The sequence below is a fragment of the Staurois parvus genome, unplaced genomic scaffold (assembly GCF_062004578.1).
Source record: "Staurois parvus isolate SC_StPar_1 unplaced genomic scaffold, SC_StPar_1.0 ptg000206l, whole genome shotgun sequence".
Lineage (NCBI taxonomy): Eukaryota > Metazoa > Chordata > Amphibia > Anura > Ranidae > Staurois > Staurois parvus.
This window is the reverse complement of record NW_028318002.1, coordinates 587,585-606,273: the sequence shown is the minus strand read 5'-3', so window position 1 is coordinate 606,273 and position 18,689 is coordinate 587,585. Positions and strand designations below refer to the sequence as shown.

At 38.9% G+C, this 18,689-nt stretch overlaps 1 protein-coding gene across 8 annotated transcripts in view; it reads right to left on the bottom strand.

Moving 5' to 3' along the window:
• Positions 1–18,689, bottom strand: part of CAMKK1 (calcium/calmodulin dependent protein kinase kinase 1) — a 323,389-nt gene that overhangs the window by 155,926 nt on the left and 148,774 nt on the right. For all 8 annotated transcript variants that reach the window (XR_016312890.1, XM_089678491.1, XM_089678497.1 and 5 more), the window contains 2 exons: positions 18,368–18,421; positions 887–938 (listed from right to left, as the gene is read on the bottom strand). Coding sequence is in view for 7 of the 8 variants with exons in the window: in XM_089678491.1 (XP_089534617.1) it covers positions 887–938; positions 18,368–18,421 (106 nt within the window). In the remaining variant the exon portion in view is untranslated. The remainder of the gene's footprint in view (positions 1–886; positions 939–18,367; positions 18,422–18,689) is intronic.

The following is an 18,689-nucleotide window of genomic DNA, read 5'->3' as shown; positions in this document are numbered from 1 at the left end:
TATGGTATAAAAAAAATTGAAAGAGCATAGGCCATTATCTACATAAACACCAAGTATAAGCATGTAAACATCTTTACATTATAAATCACATGCACAGATACAATTCTGTAGATCAGTACAAACTGTGAAGTGTATCGGTCCATATTACAATAGTAATGGTGACCTAGCTTTTTATTGCCTAACTGCAGCAGAATTGGACCGTATTGGTCACCAGACTGTATTGGTCTACTGTGTAAAGAAGACATACAGTACATGTTTTTCTAAATGCACAAAATATAACTGGCAATTAGTATTTATAAGAAATCCCATAGTAAATTGTTTATGCAGGGAGTATCAAAATGTTTCTGGGGTTAAAAATTTTGTAACCAACTAAATTGTGTCTTCATTCAGTCCAACATACAAGTCCAAGTTCATACATCAATCATGGCTGGTGCACATTATAGCCGTTTCTGACCTTCACAATACCATTTGTTTTGCCAGATTGAATAATATAATTATTTTGAAACTGCTTCTTCTATTGCATTTCAGTTTTCTAATTTGATTGTTTAATTAATGACATATTGCACCCTGCAGTTAACCCTCCTTCCTACTAGTATGCTAAAAAAATAACTTTATAGTGATTATTTCCTCCAACAGAGAATAATTGCCAGACACTTGACACCTGTGTGACCCAGTTACATATTCTACCTTTGAGTGCGATTTAGACTTTCATTTTTTTATGGAATTCATGCTATATTACTATGCAGGGCATGGCAGAGGTTGGCTGTTCAAGTTCAACTTTTTAGCCTAGCTTTATCTAGCTTTAGCCACCAAGTCTGCAATGAAACCCTTTTTATACATCACTTTTTTTTTTACAGCACCTTTAAGCCCATTAAAATATACTTACGTGGGAAACCGTATTGCTTCAATAACCTTTTCTTTGAAAGAACTTTCATAGCCTAAAAATTAAAATGAATAAAAGTTTAATGTTTGACTCAGTCTTGACAAGGTTTCTTTGTAATAGAACAATATGGGAAGAAATATATAGTGTACATTTGCAGGCCTATATACAGGGACTGAATTATTAAATATTTTGTAAAATAAACAGTATATTTTATTTCTAACACAAAGAACACTTCTTCTGTAATCGCAATGAAAACATACCATACAAATCGATATGTAGTTGCCTCAAATATTTCCTAGCTGTAAAACATCTCAAGTTTGGTGCAGGTAGGGTAACTTTAAGCCTGGGTTCACACTGATGCGGTGCGGAATTCACACCGGTTTCTGTGCAAATTCCGCACTGCATCCCAATCGCACCCCATTCATGCGATCCACTGTGAGGGTGTATGTTAACAACACCCCGAAACTGGTTCGCAAAACACGGTGCGATGTGCAGAATCGGATCGCTTGGGTGTGATCCAATTCTAGTGTGGGACAAAAAAAAAAGGGTCCTGCACCTTTTTGGTGTGGATGTGGTGCGATTTGAGCCATACAAAATGTATGGCTCAAATCGCACTGCACAGAATTCACATGTGATTTGCACAGGAATGCAGTGCAGTTCTAGTGAGAATCACATACGATATGCCGCAGCACAGAAATGTGAATCCAGGCTAAAATGTTACTAAACCCAGGGCCCTACATTCATTATATCTGGTTTCCCATAGTACACAGAACATGGAAATGCAATTATTTTAGTAAATATAAACTGCTAAATACTTTCATCAGCAGTTAGAGCAGTCTTGTGACTTCCATCAATGTCCAGCTGAGCACTGGTTAAAGATTGTAGGAGGAGTTTTCATTCTGCTCTCACTTCACCTCTGAGATTACATAACCCCTGACCTTCTGTCTGGACAGTGCTGACTGGCCCTGTGCTGATCACATGCACCCTCCCAAGAAAAAGAAAAAAACTCTATAGCAGTGCACACCAAACTGAGCATGAGCAGAGTGTCCCCAAGGCTGTGTTCCATCAGGAGATGAAATAGGGAATGTAGAAGAAGGGGAGGATCAGAGAAAACAAGATCAAACCTCCTTTTTACACAATACAGAGTAGTAACCCTTTAAGTTCCACAGTGAGTATATCAAGCATGCTTTAATGCACATACAGATTGATTTTACTGTTGTGGGTTTAGTAACACTTTAAGATATGGAATTGCAAAAGTGATTAAATAGCAGCTTCCCATGAAGAAATTATATAACTTTCCCAGGAGATTGCGGGAGGGAGGAGGGTGCCGAACTTCTGGCTCACTTTGTCGCGGTGAACTGAGCCGAAGTGGGAGCAGATACCTGTCCAAAACAATTATCCACTCCCTGCTCCCCAAAAGGTGTCAAACATGGCAGTGGAGGGGGGAGGAAGCAAATAATCGGAGCTTCCACTTTTGACTGGAACTCCGCTTTAAGCTCTTAATTAACATTTCAATAAATGCACGTTACATATTTTTCTGCAAGAAGCAAACAAACTCCACCATAAAATACTGTGGTCATACGGACAACGCAGCGTGCAGGCAGTGCGATCTGGTTGGATAACTGCAGTGCCAATGCTCTGATCACAACACATAGTACTGTTCACTTCTTTCTCATCCAGGTGTCTCCAAACTTTCTAAACAAAGGGCCAGTTTACGGTCTTTCAGATTTTAGGGGGGCCAGACTGTGACCATTGGGAGTAGAAAAGGTCCTGACGTCAGTATTGAAAAAACAATGTCCAATTGTTGGTGTCACTGGGAGGAATTGTGCCTCGTCATTGGGCCCCGTTGTTGGTGTCACTAGGAGAAATTGTGTTACATCATTGGTGTCATTGGGAGCAATTACACCCTGTCCTTGGTGTCATTTGGAGGAATTGTGCCGCTTCATTGGTGTCAGTGGAAGGAATTATGTCCCATTGTTGGTATCAATGGATGAAATAGTGTCCCAAGGGCCAGATAAAAGAAAACAGAGGGCCACATTTGGTCCCCGGGCTGCAGTTTGGAGACCACTGTTCTAATCAAACTTTACTGAAACTATACAGAGTGATATTTCTTTAAAATTCTAGTGGCCGCCATCAAGGGTGAGGAGGTGGATTGCCTTTTACTGCAGTCAAAAAGCACACAGCAGAACATGCTTTTTTTCAGTGTATACCACTTGAAAACCACTGCAACACCTTTGCCTTGACTTGTGGTGGGACTGCGCCTGAATAGCCGCTGAGTCCAGTCCCATCATACATGGTGTGAAAGAACTCTTCGGGCTGGTTCAAACCACAATTTCTGCAGTTCAGATGCATTTTTGCATGCATGTTTTTGATGCGCTCTGGTGCATTTTCCCCCTCTTAGTCTTATCTCAATTTACTGCATGTACATTTTGGAGCATTTTGCTGCTTTCCAGATTGAAAAAAAATGCAGCATGTTCAACTTTTGCTGACTGAATTGTAACTCAATGTGCTGGTGTGAACTAGAAGACTTCATGTAAGGCAATGGAAAACACAAATCCAGCAAAAAACTTGGAAATCTCCCCAACCTCCTCACAGGCACAACTCTACGCAATAAAAAAAAATTAATACAGTTGGACTTTTATAAGCTCTTTTCCTACCTTCAGCAGATATCAAGTTTGATTATCCTAGTTAAAGCATACCTAAAGCCCAAAACATCCATTTAATATATTGCAGCTTTGCTAGTCTGTTAGATGAAGTGGTAGCAAGGACAAATAACCTTGCCAGAAATGCAGTGTCCTTGTCACTTTCTGTGAGCTGACCTGGAAGCATAAAACAATATTACCTTTCTTGTGTAAAGCACTAATACCATCAACTGTAATGGAGATGAACAAAGGCAGCCTATGTGATGACCATGGCTAGAGAACAATGGAGAAGTGCAGCCAGGATTACCAGATGGAAATAAATTGTACAAGAGATGAAAAAAGAAACCTAATGCAGCTACCCCATCTAAGGACTATATTACAGGTCAAACTCAAAAAATTAGAATATCGTGCAAAAGTTCATTTATTTCAGTAATACAACTTAAAAGGTGAAACTAATATATGTGATAGACTCATTACATGCAAAGCAAGATAGTTCAAGCCGTGATTTGTCATAATTGTGATGATTATGGCTTACAGCTCATGAAAACCCCAAATCCACAATCTCAGAAAATTAGAATATTGTGAAAAGGTGCAATATTCTAGGCTCAAAGTGTCCCACTCTAATCAGCTAATCAAGCCATAATACCTGCAAAGGGTTCCTGAGCCTTTAAATGGTCTCTCAGTCTGGTTCAGTAGGAATCACAATCATGGGAAAGACTGCTGACCTGACAGTTGTGCAGAAAACCATCATTGACACCCTCCATAAGGAGGGAAAGCCTCAAAAGGTAATTGCAAAAGAAGTTGGATGTTCCCAAAGTGCTGTATCAAAGCACATTAATAGAAAGTTATGAGGAAGGGAAAAGTGTGGAAGAAAAAGGTGCACAAGCAGCAGGAATGACCGCAGCCTGGAGAGGATTGTCAGGAAAAGGCCATTCAAAAGTGTTGGGGACTTTCACAAGGAGTGGACTGAGGCTGGAGTCAGTGCATCAAGAGCCACCACACACAGACGGATCCTGGACATGGGCTTCAAATGTCATATTCCTCTTGTCAAGCCACTCCTGAACAAACAATGTCAGAAGCGTCTTACCTGGGCTAAAGAAAAACAGACCTGGTCTGTTGCTCAGTGGTTCAAAGTCCTCTTTTCTGATGAGAGCAACTTTTGCATCTCATTTGGAAACCAAGGACCCAGAGTATGGAGGAAGAATGGAGAGGCACATACTGCAAGATGCTTGAAGTCCAGTGTGAAGTGTCCACAGTCTGTGTTGATATGGGGAGCCATGTCACCTGCTGGTGTTGGTTCACTGTGCTTCATTAAGTCCAGGGTCAACTCAGCCGTCTACCAGGAGATTTTGGAGCATTTCATGCTTCCTTCCGCAGACGAGCTTTATGGTGAAGCTGACTTCATTTTCCAGCAGGACTTGGCACCTGCCCAAACTGCCAAAAGCACCAAAACCTGGTTCAATGACCGTGGGATTACTGTGCTTGATCGGCCAGCAAACTCGCCTGACCTGAACCCCATAGAGAATTTATGGGGCATTGCCAAGTAAAAGATGAGAGACATGAGACCGAACAATACAGAAGAGCTGAAGGCCGCTATTGAAGCATTCTGGTCTTCCATAACACCTCAGCAGTGCCACAGACTGATAGCTTCCATGCCACACCGCATTGAGGCAGTAATTGCTGAAAAAGGGGCCCAAACCAAGTACTGAGTACATATGCATGCTTACACTTTTCAGTAGTCCGATATTGTTCTATGTACAATCCTTGTTTTATTGATTGCATGTAATCTAATTTTCTGAGATTGTGGATTTGGGGTTTTCATGAGCTGTAAGCCATAATCATCACAATTATGACAAATCACGGCTTGAACTATCTTCCTTTCCATGTAAAGAGTCTATCTCATCTATTAGTTTCACCTTTTAAGTTGCATTACTGAAATAAATGAACTTTTGCACGATATTCTAATTTTTCGAGTTTCACCTGTATATCCAGTATTTAAAACTAGGATGAGGGTAATCACTGCAAAATCCTTTTCTTGGGGTCCATTGGGGGATACATGAATTCTTAGACTGTCAATTTATAATGCACCTACAGGAGAAATGGAAACTGGCAACCAAAAAACATTGTCCATTACAGGATAGCCCTGTCCACAACCACCATGCCTCAGTTTTGTAGCAAAGTAGTAAGGAGTAGAGATGGGGAAGCCTGGGAAAAAAAAACGTAAAAATTGGGAGGGGGGATGTTTTTTTCCAAGCTTATTTTTTGTTTTTTTCCTGGAAAAAAAAGAGAAGTGTGGAATATGTTCTTTTACAATGATACATTGACATGGTATTTAAGACATGGCATTCAAACTATAGAACATGAAGACCTTGTTCAAATATTTCTGAGACTTTACGTAGTCTTAAATTATTGCAAATTCTCTCAGCTGAAGACAAGGAAATACTGGAATAAGGTTCAAGTAACACTGTACTTTTCAATGCAGTTTCAAACAAGAGAAATGTGCATTATTGACACTAGGTGGCACGGCATGGGAAAGGCTCCAATACAGTTTGCTTGTGGGCTCCACCTTGTATCTCTTACAGTTGGGTGATTGTAGGGATTCAGCGCATGATAGTTTCTGTTATTATGTCAGGCCTTAATTGAAATGTAAGAGAGTAAATTTTTCTAACAAATCAGTTTATCTTTTTTAACCTTTGAATGATTCCTTTTAATGTCCTCCACCATCACAGCATAATGTTTACCTATAGTCTGCTCAGTAAATAGTTTTTTCTTTTCCTCCACTCAGTAAAATGGTGAGACCAACAGCTAGAGTTTGGAAACATTTCCACAATGCAATTTCTGAGCGAATCTGAAATTTGCAATATTGTGAGAAGAAATATTATTTTCCAAATACCACAAGGATGACAAAACACATCCTTGCCTGCCAGAGGTGCTGTAAAAACATTAAAAAATACTTTATGGAATTAATGATTAGGACCATAATGAAAGAGCAAGTAGAGTTCTTATTCCAGAAAAACTTTCTGCTGCTTCTGGGTCATCATAAATTGTTTCATCAGCAGCAGTATCTTCAAGAAAGGAAGTGTTGTAAACCACTGCCTCACAAAAATAAACAGTATTTTAATTTATAGATAAAATGACACTTGAAAATCAAGAGAACATTTATCAAGCTCTTGAAAGAGCAATATATGCTTCTGGATCAGCGTTGTCAATAACAAAGATTTTAAATGATTATGAAGGAAAGGGGGGTGGTTACCAGTTCTCATGTACTCTATAGTTGAAAAGTTCTTAACATATACAGTCCTTGTCACTCTATTTGTAATAAAAAATACAATTTTAAAAAGTTTAGTTTATTTGCTGAATAAGCTGTGCTTTTATTTCAAGCATAATACATTTATATAGGCTGCATTTCAAATTCCCAGTGTACCAAATTACTTACAGTTTGTAAAACTAAAAATTCAATTTTTTTTGTATGAAAAAAACCCAAAAAAACAAAAAAAAAAAAACAAAAAAAAAAACACGGAAGGGAGAGACTTGTGTCTTTCTTTTGCTTAGTTTTTAATGAAAAAGAAAAAAAAAACAAAAACATACAACCAGCATACGCTGAAATTTTGCACAAAATACAGCTGGTGTAGATGACCACTGTACAAAGTAGCATAAATGCCAAAACTTAGCATGCTCTACTCGCCGGCAGAGCTGGCAAGGGCTCTTGAAGCAGGCAAGTTAAAATAAGTAACCCATCAGGTACTGAAATGCACATTATTTCTAAGGCATTATAACCAATAAGGGCATTTAGGAAAATATCACAAGAAAGGCCATGGAGCTGTCAGCAAGTAATGCTACAGTTTTTTCACATATCTGAATGATAATGTACTATCAGTTGAGAGATATAATCACTTGCTTGTGGTCACATGTAGATAAATGAAACAGACAGATAAGAGGACCCCCCCACAATCTAACTGAGGGAGCCTATAAAAAGGAACCAAGAAAGAAAAAAAAATAATAATAAATGGCATATACAGCCAAAGCTACATAAAGCACACAATTGAGAGGGTGGAAAGTGATCAAGCCAAGGCTGCCAGGTAGGTAAAATTTGTCAAGGGTATCAATAAGAATAGACATAAGTTTTTCAGCAATAACTGTACATTGTATGCAATGTTTTACATAGTTGAACCCGAGAATCGGCAATTTTCACACCTTCGCTATTGTCTGTTTCATCCCCTTGAAAATATGGGTGATTAACATTCGCTCTCAACGAGTAACCTGATGCAAAAGTGCTTCCTATGGGTTCTTTCACCAAATACCCGTATCCACAATCTCTTAACTTTAGGACATGTCCCCCAGATATGTCTCATATGCTGTGAATAATAATATGCTAACTATCAATAATATAAATGAATCAAATAGTGCAAAAAATGTCCAAGAATACAAAATAAATAAACGTCCTTCAAAAATTTGTGTCACTCAATAAAAAATTATAGTCACTCAGTAAAATATTCAAAGGAAAATCTTTGTGTTGAAAACTTCCAAAATGACTCCTGAGGCCAATAAAAAACCTCAAAAGAAAAGAAAACTCACAGTGCATAAATTTGTGATCTACCTACTGGAATGTCCTTGCCGACTTCAGTATGTGGGCAGGACATCTAGATCGTTACATAAAAGACTTAGCGAACATGTAGCTAATATTAAGAAAGGCAAAAAGGATCACTGTCTTTCTAGACACTTCAGGGATTGCCATAATTGTGACCCTAGTGTGCTTAGTTTTTGCGGGATAGACAGAATATAAGCTCATTGAAGAGGTGGGGATAAAGTGAAGGTTATCTCCCAAAGCTAAACTTTTTGGATTTTGAGCTTCAGACCTTAAGACCACATGGCCTAAATGTGGATCTAGATTTAAATTCCTTTATTTCTAATTTTTGATGTATTGAGCAGGAAGGGATTAATTTTAATATGTAATATTCTGAATTAATTTTAGAGGGTTTATTTTGTAAAAATATCTTTTAATATTTTTTAATTTTAATTTATAATTTTATAAAAGTGACTATAATTTTTGAAGGACATTATTTTGTATTTTTGGATATTGTTTGCACGGATTCATATATATTATTGATAGCATATTATTATTCACAGGTTATTACACTTTTGGGGTGAAAGAGTTAATATATGCGTTAAGGGATTTTGTACATAATTAGTGAAGGTGATACCGTAAATTTTGGTTTATTTTTGTCTCATATGCTTCCTCTTGTCTCTGAGGCTGTTTGAAATTGGGAGCTAAGTAGGTAGAAAAATGTGCTATCCTAGCAGAAGTGTAATGTCAGGTTTCCCAGGTTTCTAGTGGCAATGTAATCTTAAAATCATGCTCCCAGAGTGTACAGTATGATGGAGTCTGGGTGTGGATACTACCCCAGAAAAAGGAACAGAGAAGGAATATTAAGCCTCTAGTCATTGGATTTGTACAACATCTAGACTGAAAGAATGTTGAGGGTCATGTCTGGTTGTAATTTTTAAGTAGGGATTAAACAAAGAGATGGATCTGATGGTAATAAAACCGCTCAGAATCCAGCAGGTCATAGGTCTCTTGAAGTTGTTGGAAGGAGTAGACGAAGAAGCGAACCATTGTAAAACCATGGGTGCTCCACTAATAATAGTTCTGGGGGTTTTCTATTCCGAGAGGGAAGACAGGACAGTTGAATATCTGCAATAATGGTAGATGAGGAGAGAGCAAACAGGCTGAATATTTTAATAGAGTCCCATATCGCCAAAGTATGTGCCATAGCTGGGTTAAGTGTTTTTGGCCATAACAGCGGAAGGATTGGATCAGAGTCCATGCTATCTATAAAAGTCTACTGGGGTGCCACTCTGCTAGCATGCAATAGGACCAAAGGGGAATTTTGAGCTGCTTTAAAATAATGGGAGATATTGGGAACTTTGAAACCTCCCTTGGTCTTCTGGCTGTATAATACACTTCTATTCAGACATGGCTTAGTGGAACGCCAAATAAACTTAAAGATGAATCGTTGGTATGAGCAGAGTGTTGCTGGAGGGACAAGGATAGTTAGGATTCCAAATGGATAGAGAAGTTTTGTCAGAAAAGACATCCTAACTGTGTGTATACGGCCTAACCAAGAGATACTAGGTACATCCCAGGATTTAGGTGTTTGAGTGTGGGATCTGATAAGAGATTAGACCATTTAAAGTGAACTGGTATGGTAGTTATCATACGTTATCTGATGAAGACATGTCTAGTGCCTGCAATTTTGCCTGACTGATGTGGAGGCCAAGTAAAGAGGCAAATCCCTGCGGGAAGGAAAACAGGTTGGGTAGTGAGGTGTGGGAGGAGTGACATATAGTAAAAGGTCATCTGTGAATAAGGCTACCTTTTACGACACACTCGCCAAGTGCATTCCAGATATATTCACATTAGATTGTATATGCACCACTAAAAGGGCTCGAGCAACAATAAACAATGGTGATAGGGGACAGCCTTGGGGTGTGCATCTAGAGATCAGGAAATAGGAGGATTCAGCCATAGTACCGTATTGATGCAGAAGGTACTATGTAGAAAGAGTCTATCCAAGTCAAAAACCTCTATGCCGTAGAGCAGAACACAGGTAGGACCATGTCAAATGCTTTACATATGTCCATCGACAGCAACATTAGCTGTTAGGATCTCTGTTTCACCATGTGTGTGGCCAGGATCATCTGCCGAATATTGTCCACTGCCTGTCGCAGAGGGGTGAAGCCCACCTGGTCTTTATGAACCAGTTTGTGGAGAATCTTATTTAGTCAGTTGGCAAGGAGTTTAGACTGAATTTTAATGTCCACATTCAATAGAGAAATTAGCCGAAAATTGGCCCATGATTGGGTATCTTTATCTGGTTTGGGGAGCCTCACAATATTAGCTTTCAGCATATTAGGGGTAAAAGATTCTTCATTCATAAGGCTATTGAACATGGTCACCAAAAGTGAGACCACTATATCAGGAAGTTTTTTTTATAGAACAGGGCCATAAACCCATCTGGGCCAGGCCATTTATGGGTTTTTAGTTCTTTGATAACCCAGAGAACCTCCTGCTCCATCACATCTATGCTCAAAGCTTTGCGTTGAGCCTCCTCAATAGCAGAGAGAGGAGATTCATTTAGAAAAGTCTATACGTCAATAGAGGATTGCTCCCTTGAGGCAGAGTTGAGTTTTGCCAAGTGATATTGGAACTCATCAAGAATCTTAACAGAATTGGAGGTTCGGACATGGAATCTCGTTCTGAGGGAGATAGAGGACTTCCTAAGAGCAAATGATTTGAGTTTATTTGCCAACAGTGCAGATTTTGTTGCCACTAGTACAACAATTTCTGTTGCCCTAGCTTGCTTTGTAGGATGTTGCTTAAAAGCCCTGAGTGCGGTTTCCAGTTCCGCTTCTAAAAAGGCTATGTGTGCCGTCTTCCTTTTTTGCATTTTGATGTGTATTGAATAATATGGCCTCTAATCACTGCTTTATACGCTTTCCATAAGGTTATCATGGTTTCCCTTGAGTCAATATTGACCCTGAAATATTCTGCTGATATTCTGCTGAAGTACGTTGGCAGTTTGAGGTTAAGGGATCTACAGGCTACAAAAACAGGGTCATAATCAGACCAATGCACTGTGGGGATGGAAGTTAAACACAGCTGTGGAATGGGACTTGTGTCTTTCAATGCAATCCAAGACAAGGATTTCATGGAGAGTAACAAAATTCCATTTTTTTTCTTGTCCATTGATTTAGACTGTCAGGACATCTAAAACAAGTGCATCAGAAGGGTGGGCAACATAGCAAAAAAGGCAAACAGACTGAAGAAACAGACTGAAGAAAACTGACAGAAAACTGGAGACGGTTAGCAGCCTAATGAGTCACGCAAAAGATGCATCACCCAAAGCTGGCATCAGAAAAGGACTGAATGTTTGCCTGGGAGAACGTTTGAAAATAGCAGAAGATCAGGTGATAGCCTTGGAAACCTGAAAATGAAGTTTATTGCTAAAAAGACAAGGAAGCACTCACAAATCTAATAGCATGTGCTTTGAGAGGAAAGGGTAGAACCTGATCATAAGACCATCATTTTAAATGATGGTCAGCTAAAGTCACCTAGGGATTGTGGAATGTGAAGCCAGTGTATCCTTACAGGGTCCATCAAGAATACAAAAGGAATCATTCTACCTGAAGAAGCAGTGGCTGAGAGATCGACTCTTGCAGCCTGAAATACACTGAGCCCATAGAGGGAATATACCTTTTGCTTAAGTGGAGCCAGATGTAGGGGCTAGAGAAAAATGTCCTTGTTGAGGTGAAGGCAGAACCACCTTTGACAAGAAGGAAGATCTGGGTCTCAACACAACCTTGTCCTTGCCCGTCTGGCGTAAAACCAGACAGGGGTTCCTTGCAGGCTGATAGTTCAGACACTTGCCTAGCAGAGGTGATGGCTACATGACACACCACCTTGCGGATGAGAGTAGAGAAAGCAGGGTCTCTAATAGGCTCACACAGTGGTATTTAAGTGCAGAAAGAACCTGATTTAGATCTGACTAAGTCACAGGAAAAAAAAACAGGGGGAGCTACATGGGAGACTCTCTGTACAAAGGAGTGAAAGATCAAAGATCTCTGAAACAAGACAGACTAGGTAGAAACGTGGCCTTCCTAGCTGTAAGCATTGTATGAAACAGAATTAGAAATGCCCGATTAGAAGAACCAGAGCTTCAACAGCCATGCCAATAACGCCAGCAACCGTGAAGTAGCATGGCAGAAAAATCAAATAGAGAACAAAGAATGAACAGAGAACAGCAAAGCTGGAAAAAAAAAAAGTACATTCTGAAGATACTAGCAAAAAAACATGGTTACAGGAAGGGTTATCCTGTGCTGGCCAACATTTTTTTTTTGCCAGTATCCATTTCTCCTGTGTCCCTCAGTGAAGAGAACAAAATAGAAATATAGTTTGCAAAAATTTACTCACCCTCTCCACGCTCCCGCATCTCGCTGTCCCAAATCTTCCTCCTTTGTCTAGTGCCAGTGATCCTCTTTAGGCAGAATGACACTCACATCATTCTGTCAATTTTCTGTGAGTCCAGCCTGTCATTAACACATGCCCCTGGGAATGTGTATTAACATAGGCAGGGCTGGCAGTACTCCAAGAATGAGAGGAAGAAAGTCTCTCTCCCACGAAGAAGGGGAGCACTGGTAACATCATTAGACAGTCTAGAAAACTGAAGGAAAAAGGTATGTATATGTGGGGGTGGGGGTTGGGGAGGGCCAGGTGGCAGGGTTAAAATAAATGGAGTTCCCCTTCAAATAGAATTAACCTATTAATCATTACATATTCTTGCACATATTTTCAGGGTAGGTCATTAAAATATTAGCAAAGGGATGAAAAGCTGATTTTAGAAATGTTGTATAGCTGCTTTGCATTTATAAACTTCAGACAATACAAAATTGGAACAATGACCCTACTTAAATTTATATCAGACATGATGCAGACAGACTGACTATGAAGCAGAAAGAGTTGAGTAATAGGTCAACAGATAATTGTAGTCATAACCTAAATTACTAAATTATATAAGATCTAATCATTCGGCCCAGAACATGCTCATGCACATAATGTGAAACCAGATCATATTAAGAGAAGGCAGCAAGAGGGTTATAATTAGACATCACTATCAGCCAAAAGAAAAGAGGGGAGATATGAAATGCTTTCCTAATGTCACACTTTAAGTTATGTACCATTGTTCACATCACATGTTAGGGTCATGGAATACAGCTATGTTTGGGACATAAAGTGAAAATATTAATACTATTCCTTTTTTCACTTTGTGCATTCTACTTTTGCATATTTACAACAATCATGTAGATAGTAATAATAATAATAATTCAATATCGTCATTTTATTAGTATATATTTAGTAAAAGGAGGCTATTTCATTTCAGCAACAATTGCTATAACTGCTTTTTGCTCTCTTCTTAGGCAAAATTAGTTGTTTGCTCCTAAATTAATAATCTTAGCAGCTGAAAAGGTCATAATTTCAATACTGTGTGATGGGTAACATGACAATGAAGCTGCCATGTTGATATACAACACAGTTAAAAAAAAATTGGCAAGACAGAAAAAAATACAACTTGAGAAACAACAAAATAAATTACTTTCAATTCAATGCAATTCCAAACGTCAGCTCACAAAATTGCTTTCAAACCCACATTTATCACTTGTCAGCATGAAACCCTCATGCACTGCAAAAAAATGTGCGCAAAGTATTTATTTATTTACAATTAGTTCAAATTTAGTATGCCATTTGTACAATATATAATAAATACATGCATGTGCATCTAAACCCAAAAACAAAAAAGTAATATATCACAGTTTACAAGGCCTTAGATGATGTGGCTGCATTAGATTTCTTTTTCAGGCTTTTCCCCTTTATTTCACTTGTAATCCTGCAAATACTTCCTGTTCTTTTGTGTCTATACTTATTTCTCCATTGTATCTATATAGGGAGCCATGACTGTCATACAAGGTGGGCAGAATGGGTACCCACTCTCAAAAAATAAAGTAATATATAGCCGTTTACAAGTCAGTAGATGTTGTGGCTGAAATAGTTTTCTTTTTTGGGCTTTTCCCCTTAATTTTACTTGTAATCCTGCAAACATTTCCTGCCCCGTTGTGTCAATACTTATTTCTCCATTGTATCTAAATAGGCAGCCATGGTTGCCATACAAGCTGGGCTCTAATGCCAAACTTCATGTTTACTGTGTTGTTGGCAGGAAATAGAAAGAGACAAGAAAGAGGGTAACAGCCATGTGCTGAACACAAGAGGTCTGGAAATGTTAGGTAAAAGGAGGAGGCTCCATAAGAAGATGATTTGTTACAGAAATTACAGAATACCGCCCAAGCTAAGTAAATTTTTACTGTATCTCTATCATATACAAATCATTGCCAATGCTCATTTGCTAGGAAGGTTAGGTAACATGTTGTATGCATATTTGTAATACTCTATGTCCTGTATTGTATTGTTTTCCTGCAATTATAACTAGGTTGTATCTACAGCATTCTTGTTTAGTAAAGCACATTATTGTACTACAGGGTTTCTGCTCGATTTACCACAAAGTAACCTAAAAGATACAAGCAAAAAATGCCCAGCAGACACACGTTCGTAAAAGGTAATAATTTGAGCCAGCTTGTCCCAAACAAACTACTAAAATGCACAGTAAACATGGATGTCTTATTAATCTCCAATGCAAGATGGATTGATGGGATTACTAGTTTAAAGAAGACACAGTAGATAAGGGGGCTTGCATTTTCTTTTCATTGCACAAGTAGTGAATATAAAGTATTAGGCATCCAGTATTGTCTGTACTTGCTGAAAATTGTCTAACCCTGTAAATGAAAACTAATGCAGCCATCTCCTCTAAGGACTGGTAAGCTGCATTTGTTTGATTTTACACACAGTATTGTTCTGTTACATATGGACGTATACACATACCAGAACATTAAGACCACTGACAGGTAAACTAAATAATACTAATTATCTTGTTAGAATGGCATCTGAAAGTTGGTGAGATATATTAGGCAGCAAATAAATGTTATCCCTGAAGTTGATGTGTGGAAAGCAGAAAAAATATGTATTGCTGCTTGTTGTGTATAGGGCTGCATAGTAGACCCATGTCCACAGTCAAAAGTGTTTGTCTTTAACATCATGCCTAGGAAATCCGAGTGGAAGCAGAAGGGGGTACCTGTAAAAAATAGGTACTCACTCCCCCCCCCCAAAAAAAAATCCAACCACCAAAAGTGGAAGTAGGAGATGAAGGGAAACGTCCCAAGCGATGTGACTACCTTTCTTTCAAGCTAAATCCATGGCAAATAAATGACAAAAACCTAATTAGCACTGTATTTGCTAAAGCAGTATTAAACCCAAACACAAAAATAATTTATATTGCAGTTTAATAATCCTTAAAGTGATATTAAATTTTCCATTTTTTAAAATAACAAACATGTCATACTTACCTGCTCTGTGCAATGGTCTTGCACAGAGCAGCCCCGATCCTCTTTTTTTCGGGTCCACCGCGGTGCTTCTGGCTCTTCCACCTTGACCAGGGATCCCAATAGCAATCTGCTTGCTATGGGGGCGCTGGTGTAAGCTCGCTCCTCAGCCCCACTCTATGCATCCATAAGACACAGAGCCGTGGCATGACCCTGCCCCCGACCTCTCTTCTCATTGGCTATGACTGACAGCAGTGGGAGCCAATGGCAGTGCTGTGCCAATGGGGAGAGAGAGACCCGGTATAGCCAATGCTCCGACGCACATAAATGAATTGAGAGGGGTCTCAGGTCAGTAGTGGGGGAGCTGTGGGGAGAGCAGCACATAGGTTTTCTATCTTCATGCATGGGGAGTTGTTCCTGCTGGTAGAGCACAATGATTACTGCTAGCAGCTATAGCTGCTGGAAATATTGTCATGCTAAAAAAACCCGATATGCTAGTTGTACCCATGTTGATCGATAGATTGAGTCGGGTACAATCAGCCTGCCAATAGATGGATCAAATCTTACGCAGTCCCTGCTGAACCGGCTGAGATTCGATCCATCTATGGCCAGCTTAAGACACAATAAAAATTCATAAAAATCTTAGATGTTCTGAAACACTTAGCCCAGGCCTTGATAGTTCACCAATCCTTTCTAATGACATAGCACTTTACCTTTGCTCATAGTATTACCACCGCAGATTTTAACATCACTGAAAAATCTTTAGATCGTTTCAGTCTTTACTGTATAACCTGTCTCATTGCTACCTTTACAATGTATATAGTGTAAGGCTTCATGAAAACCTCTTATATCTCTTCAAAATAAAAATAAAGAATGCATAAAACAAATCTTATTTCTGGAAAAAAAACAAACAAACATCAAACCCAGCAGCCTCCCTAGTTACGAAAAGTTATACGTTTGTCACTCTCATATTTAATGGAATACCTCAAACTGTCCAAATACTGTACAGCCTACATTCAATTATCATGGCGATGATTAGTATGCAAGGGCAAAAACTGCTGTCTGAACCAGTAGCGGCAAAATCTGTGATATGCTTCTACTATTATCCCCATATGCTATACCAATTCATCTCACTAGGCTTGATAAAATAATAGAAAGGTTTAAAGCTCAACCAAATGTGCGTCGACAACAGCAAAATTCAATCTCAATCTCTTCTTCTTACAATGGAATAACCACAATATGAAACTGATTAAATTATGCTTGGCTGAATAATAGTATGGCACTTCTTTTGTTCAATCCACTCTGCATCGACTGCAGCTCTCATCTTCAGCCGAAACACAGATAGGAGGTAACATGAGGCAACAGAGTAGACTACATTTTAAAATTCTGTGCTGTACAGTAAAATATAATTTTGAGTAATGAATAAAAACTGGTACTGGCAAAGCATCTGGTATGAGCTGAAATGTATTGTCTGCCCATTTCTTGCTATTATTTCATGACCCTGAGCAATTTATTGTACCACAAAACACTTTCTATAACGCTGCTTGACAGCTAGCACTTAGAACTCTGCAAAGATATAGTGCTTGGAGTCTGACCCCTTAAATTTTCCTAATGCCTTTAATGGGTTGTTACGCTATACTGTGGTTACATATTACAGCACAACATACACCAATCATCCTGAACTTTGTGACCACTGACAGGTAAAAGGAATAACATTGATTATCTTGTTAAAATGGCAGCGGGATATACTAGCCAGCAGGTAAACATGTTGTCCCTGAAGTTGATGAGCTGAAAGCAGAAAAAATAGTCACCTCAGTTTATTGTGTATGGGACTGTATAACTGAAGACTTGTCAGAGTGCCCATGCTAACCCATGTCCACAGACAAAAGAGCACATGAGCATCAGAACTTGGCCATGGAGCAATGGAAGAAGGTAGCCTGGTCTAATAAATCAGGTTTTCTTTTACATCATGTAGATGGCTGGGTGCATATGCTTTGCTTACCTGGTGAATTGATGGTGCCAGGGTACAGTATAGGAAGAAGCAAACGGGCGGAGGCAGTGTGATGCTTTGGGCAATGTTCTGCTGGGAAACCTTGTGTCCTGCCATTCATGTGGATCTTACTGGACAGTGGATACATACCACCTACCTAAACATTGCTGCTGACCAGGTACACCCTTTCATGGAAATGGTGTTCCCTGATGGCAGAGGCCTCTTTCAGCAGGATAATGCACACTGCCTTTAGTAAATCAACCTCAATGACTAAAGTAGCTTCACTTCAGACACAGATGTCCCTCATTAAAACTTTGCATGAGTTATCTGGTAAGGGATAAGTCAACCAGTTCTATGTATAAATCTTACCTTGATTTGTAGATCTCCTGTATTAGCTCCTGGAAGCTGAAGGAAAGGCAGTTAGGTACTACTGAGGAGGGGGCACTAAGCAACGCTGTTCTGTCTTGCATAGGAAAACCACAGGATTCCTTTACACCAATAAGCAGTAATAGAAATACATCTTTTGGCATGAGAAAACGTATTTGCTGGAATCTCATTGCAGCTGGTCGTGTGGCCTAATGCTGAATCATCTAGTCCGATCTCATCTGATGGGGAGGATCAACCAATGAAAGCTATTATATTTGGTCTGATCAGATATCTTATCACCAAATTTTCTATAGGATTTGGTCATGTGATTGTGGAATGACGAAACACTGACTGTTTTTCTACAGCAAACGTAAGCAATTTAAGACTTCTGCTGCACTTGTGAGTTTCAAAGAGTAGGGGATCTCATTATGATGACAGGCCCATTTTATTCCACAATTAATATTTTAAATTGCAGTATGTCACAGATCAGATATCACTTACGTAATATTTATCATCACTTTGATTGTAGGCAAGCTTTACAACTCCATATGAGCCCTATAACAAACAAAGAGCACATTACAGTAACTATTGCATAACAGATTCTACATTTTATAGGCTTCACATTGCTAGACATTTACACAAAGATTCATTAACATAAAATTCATTATGCCTCTCCAGACCGGCTTCTATTTTTAATTCTGAATCAATCTTATGTTCATCTCCACAATAAAACTTCAAATGTTCAAATTATTTTTACAGGTTTTTTTTCCTGATAATGCACTTATATTTTTTGCAGCTAGATATATTACAACATTTTGGAAAT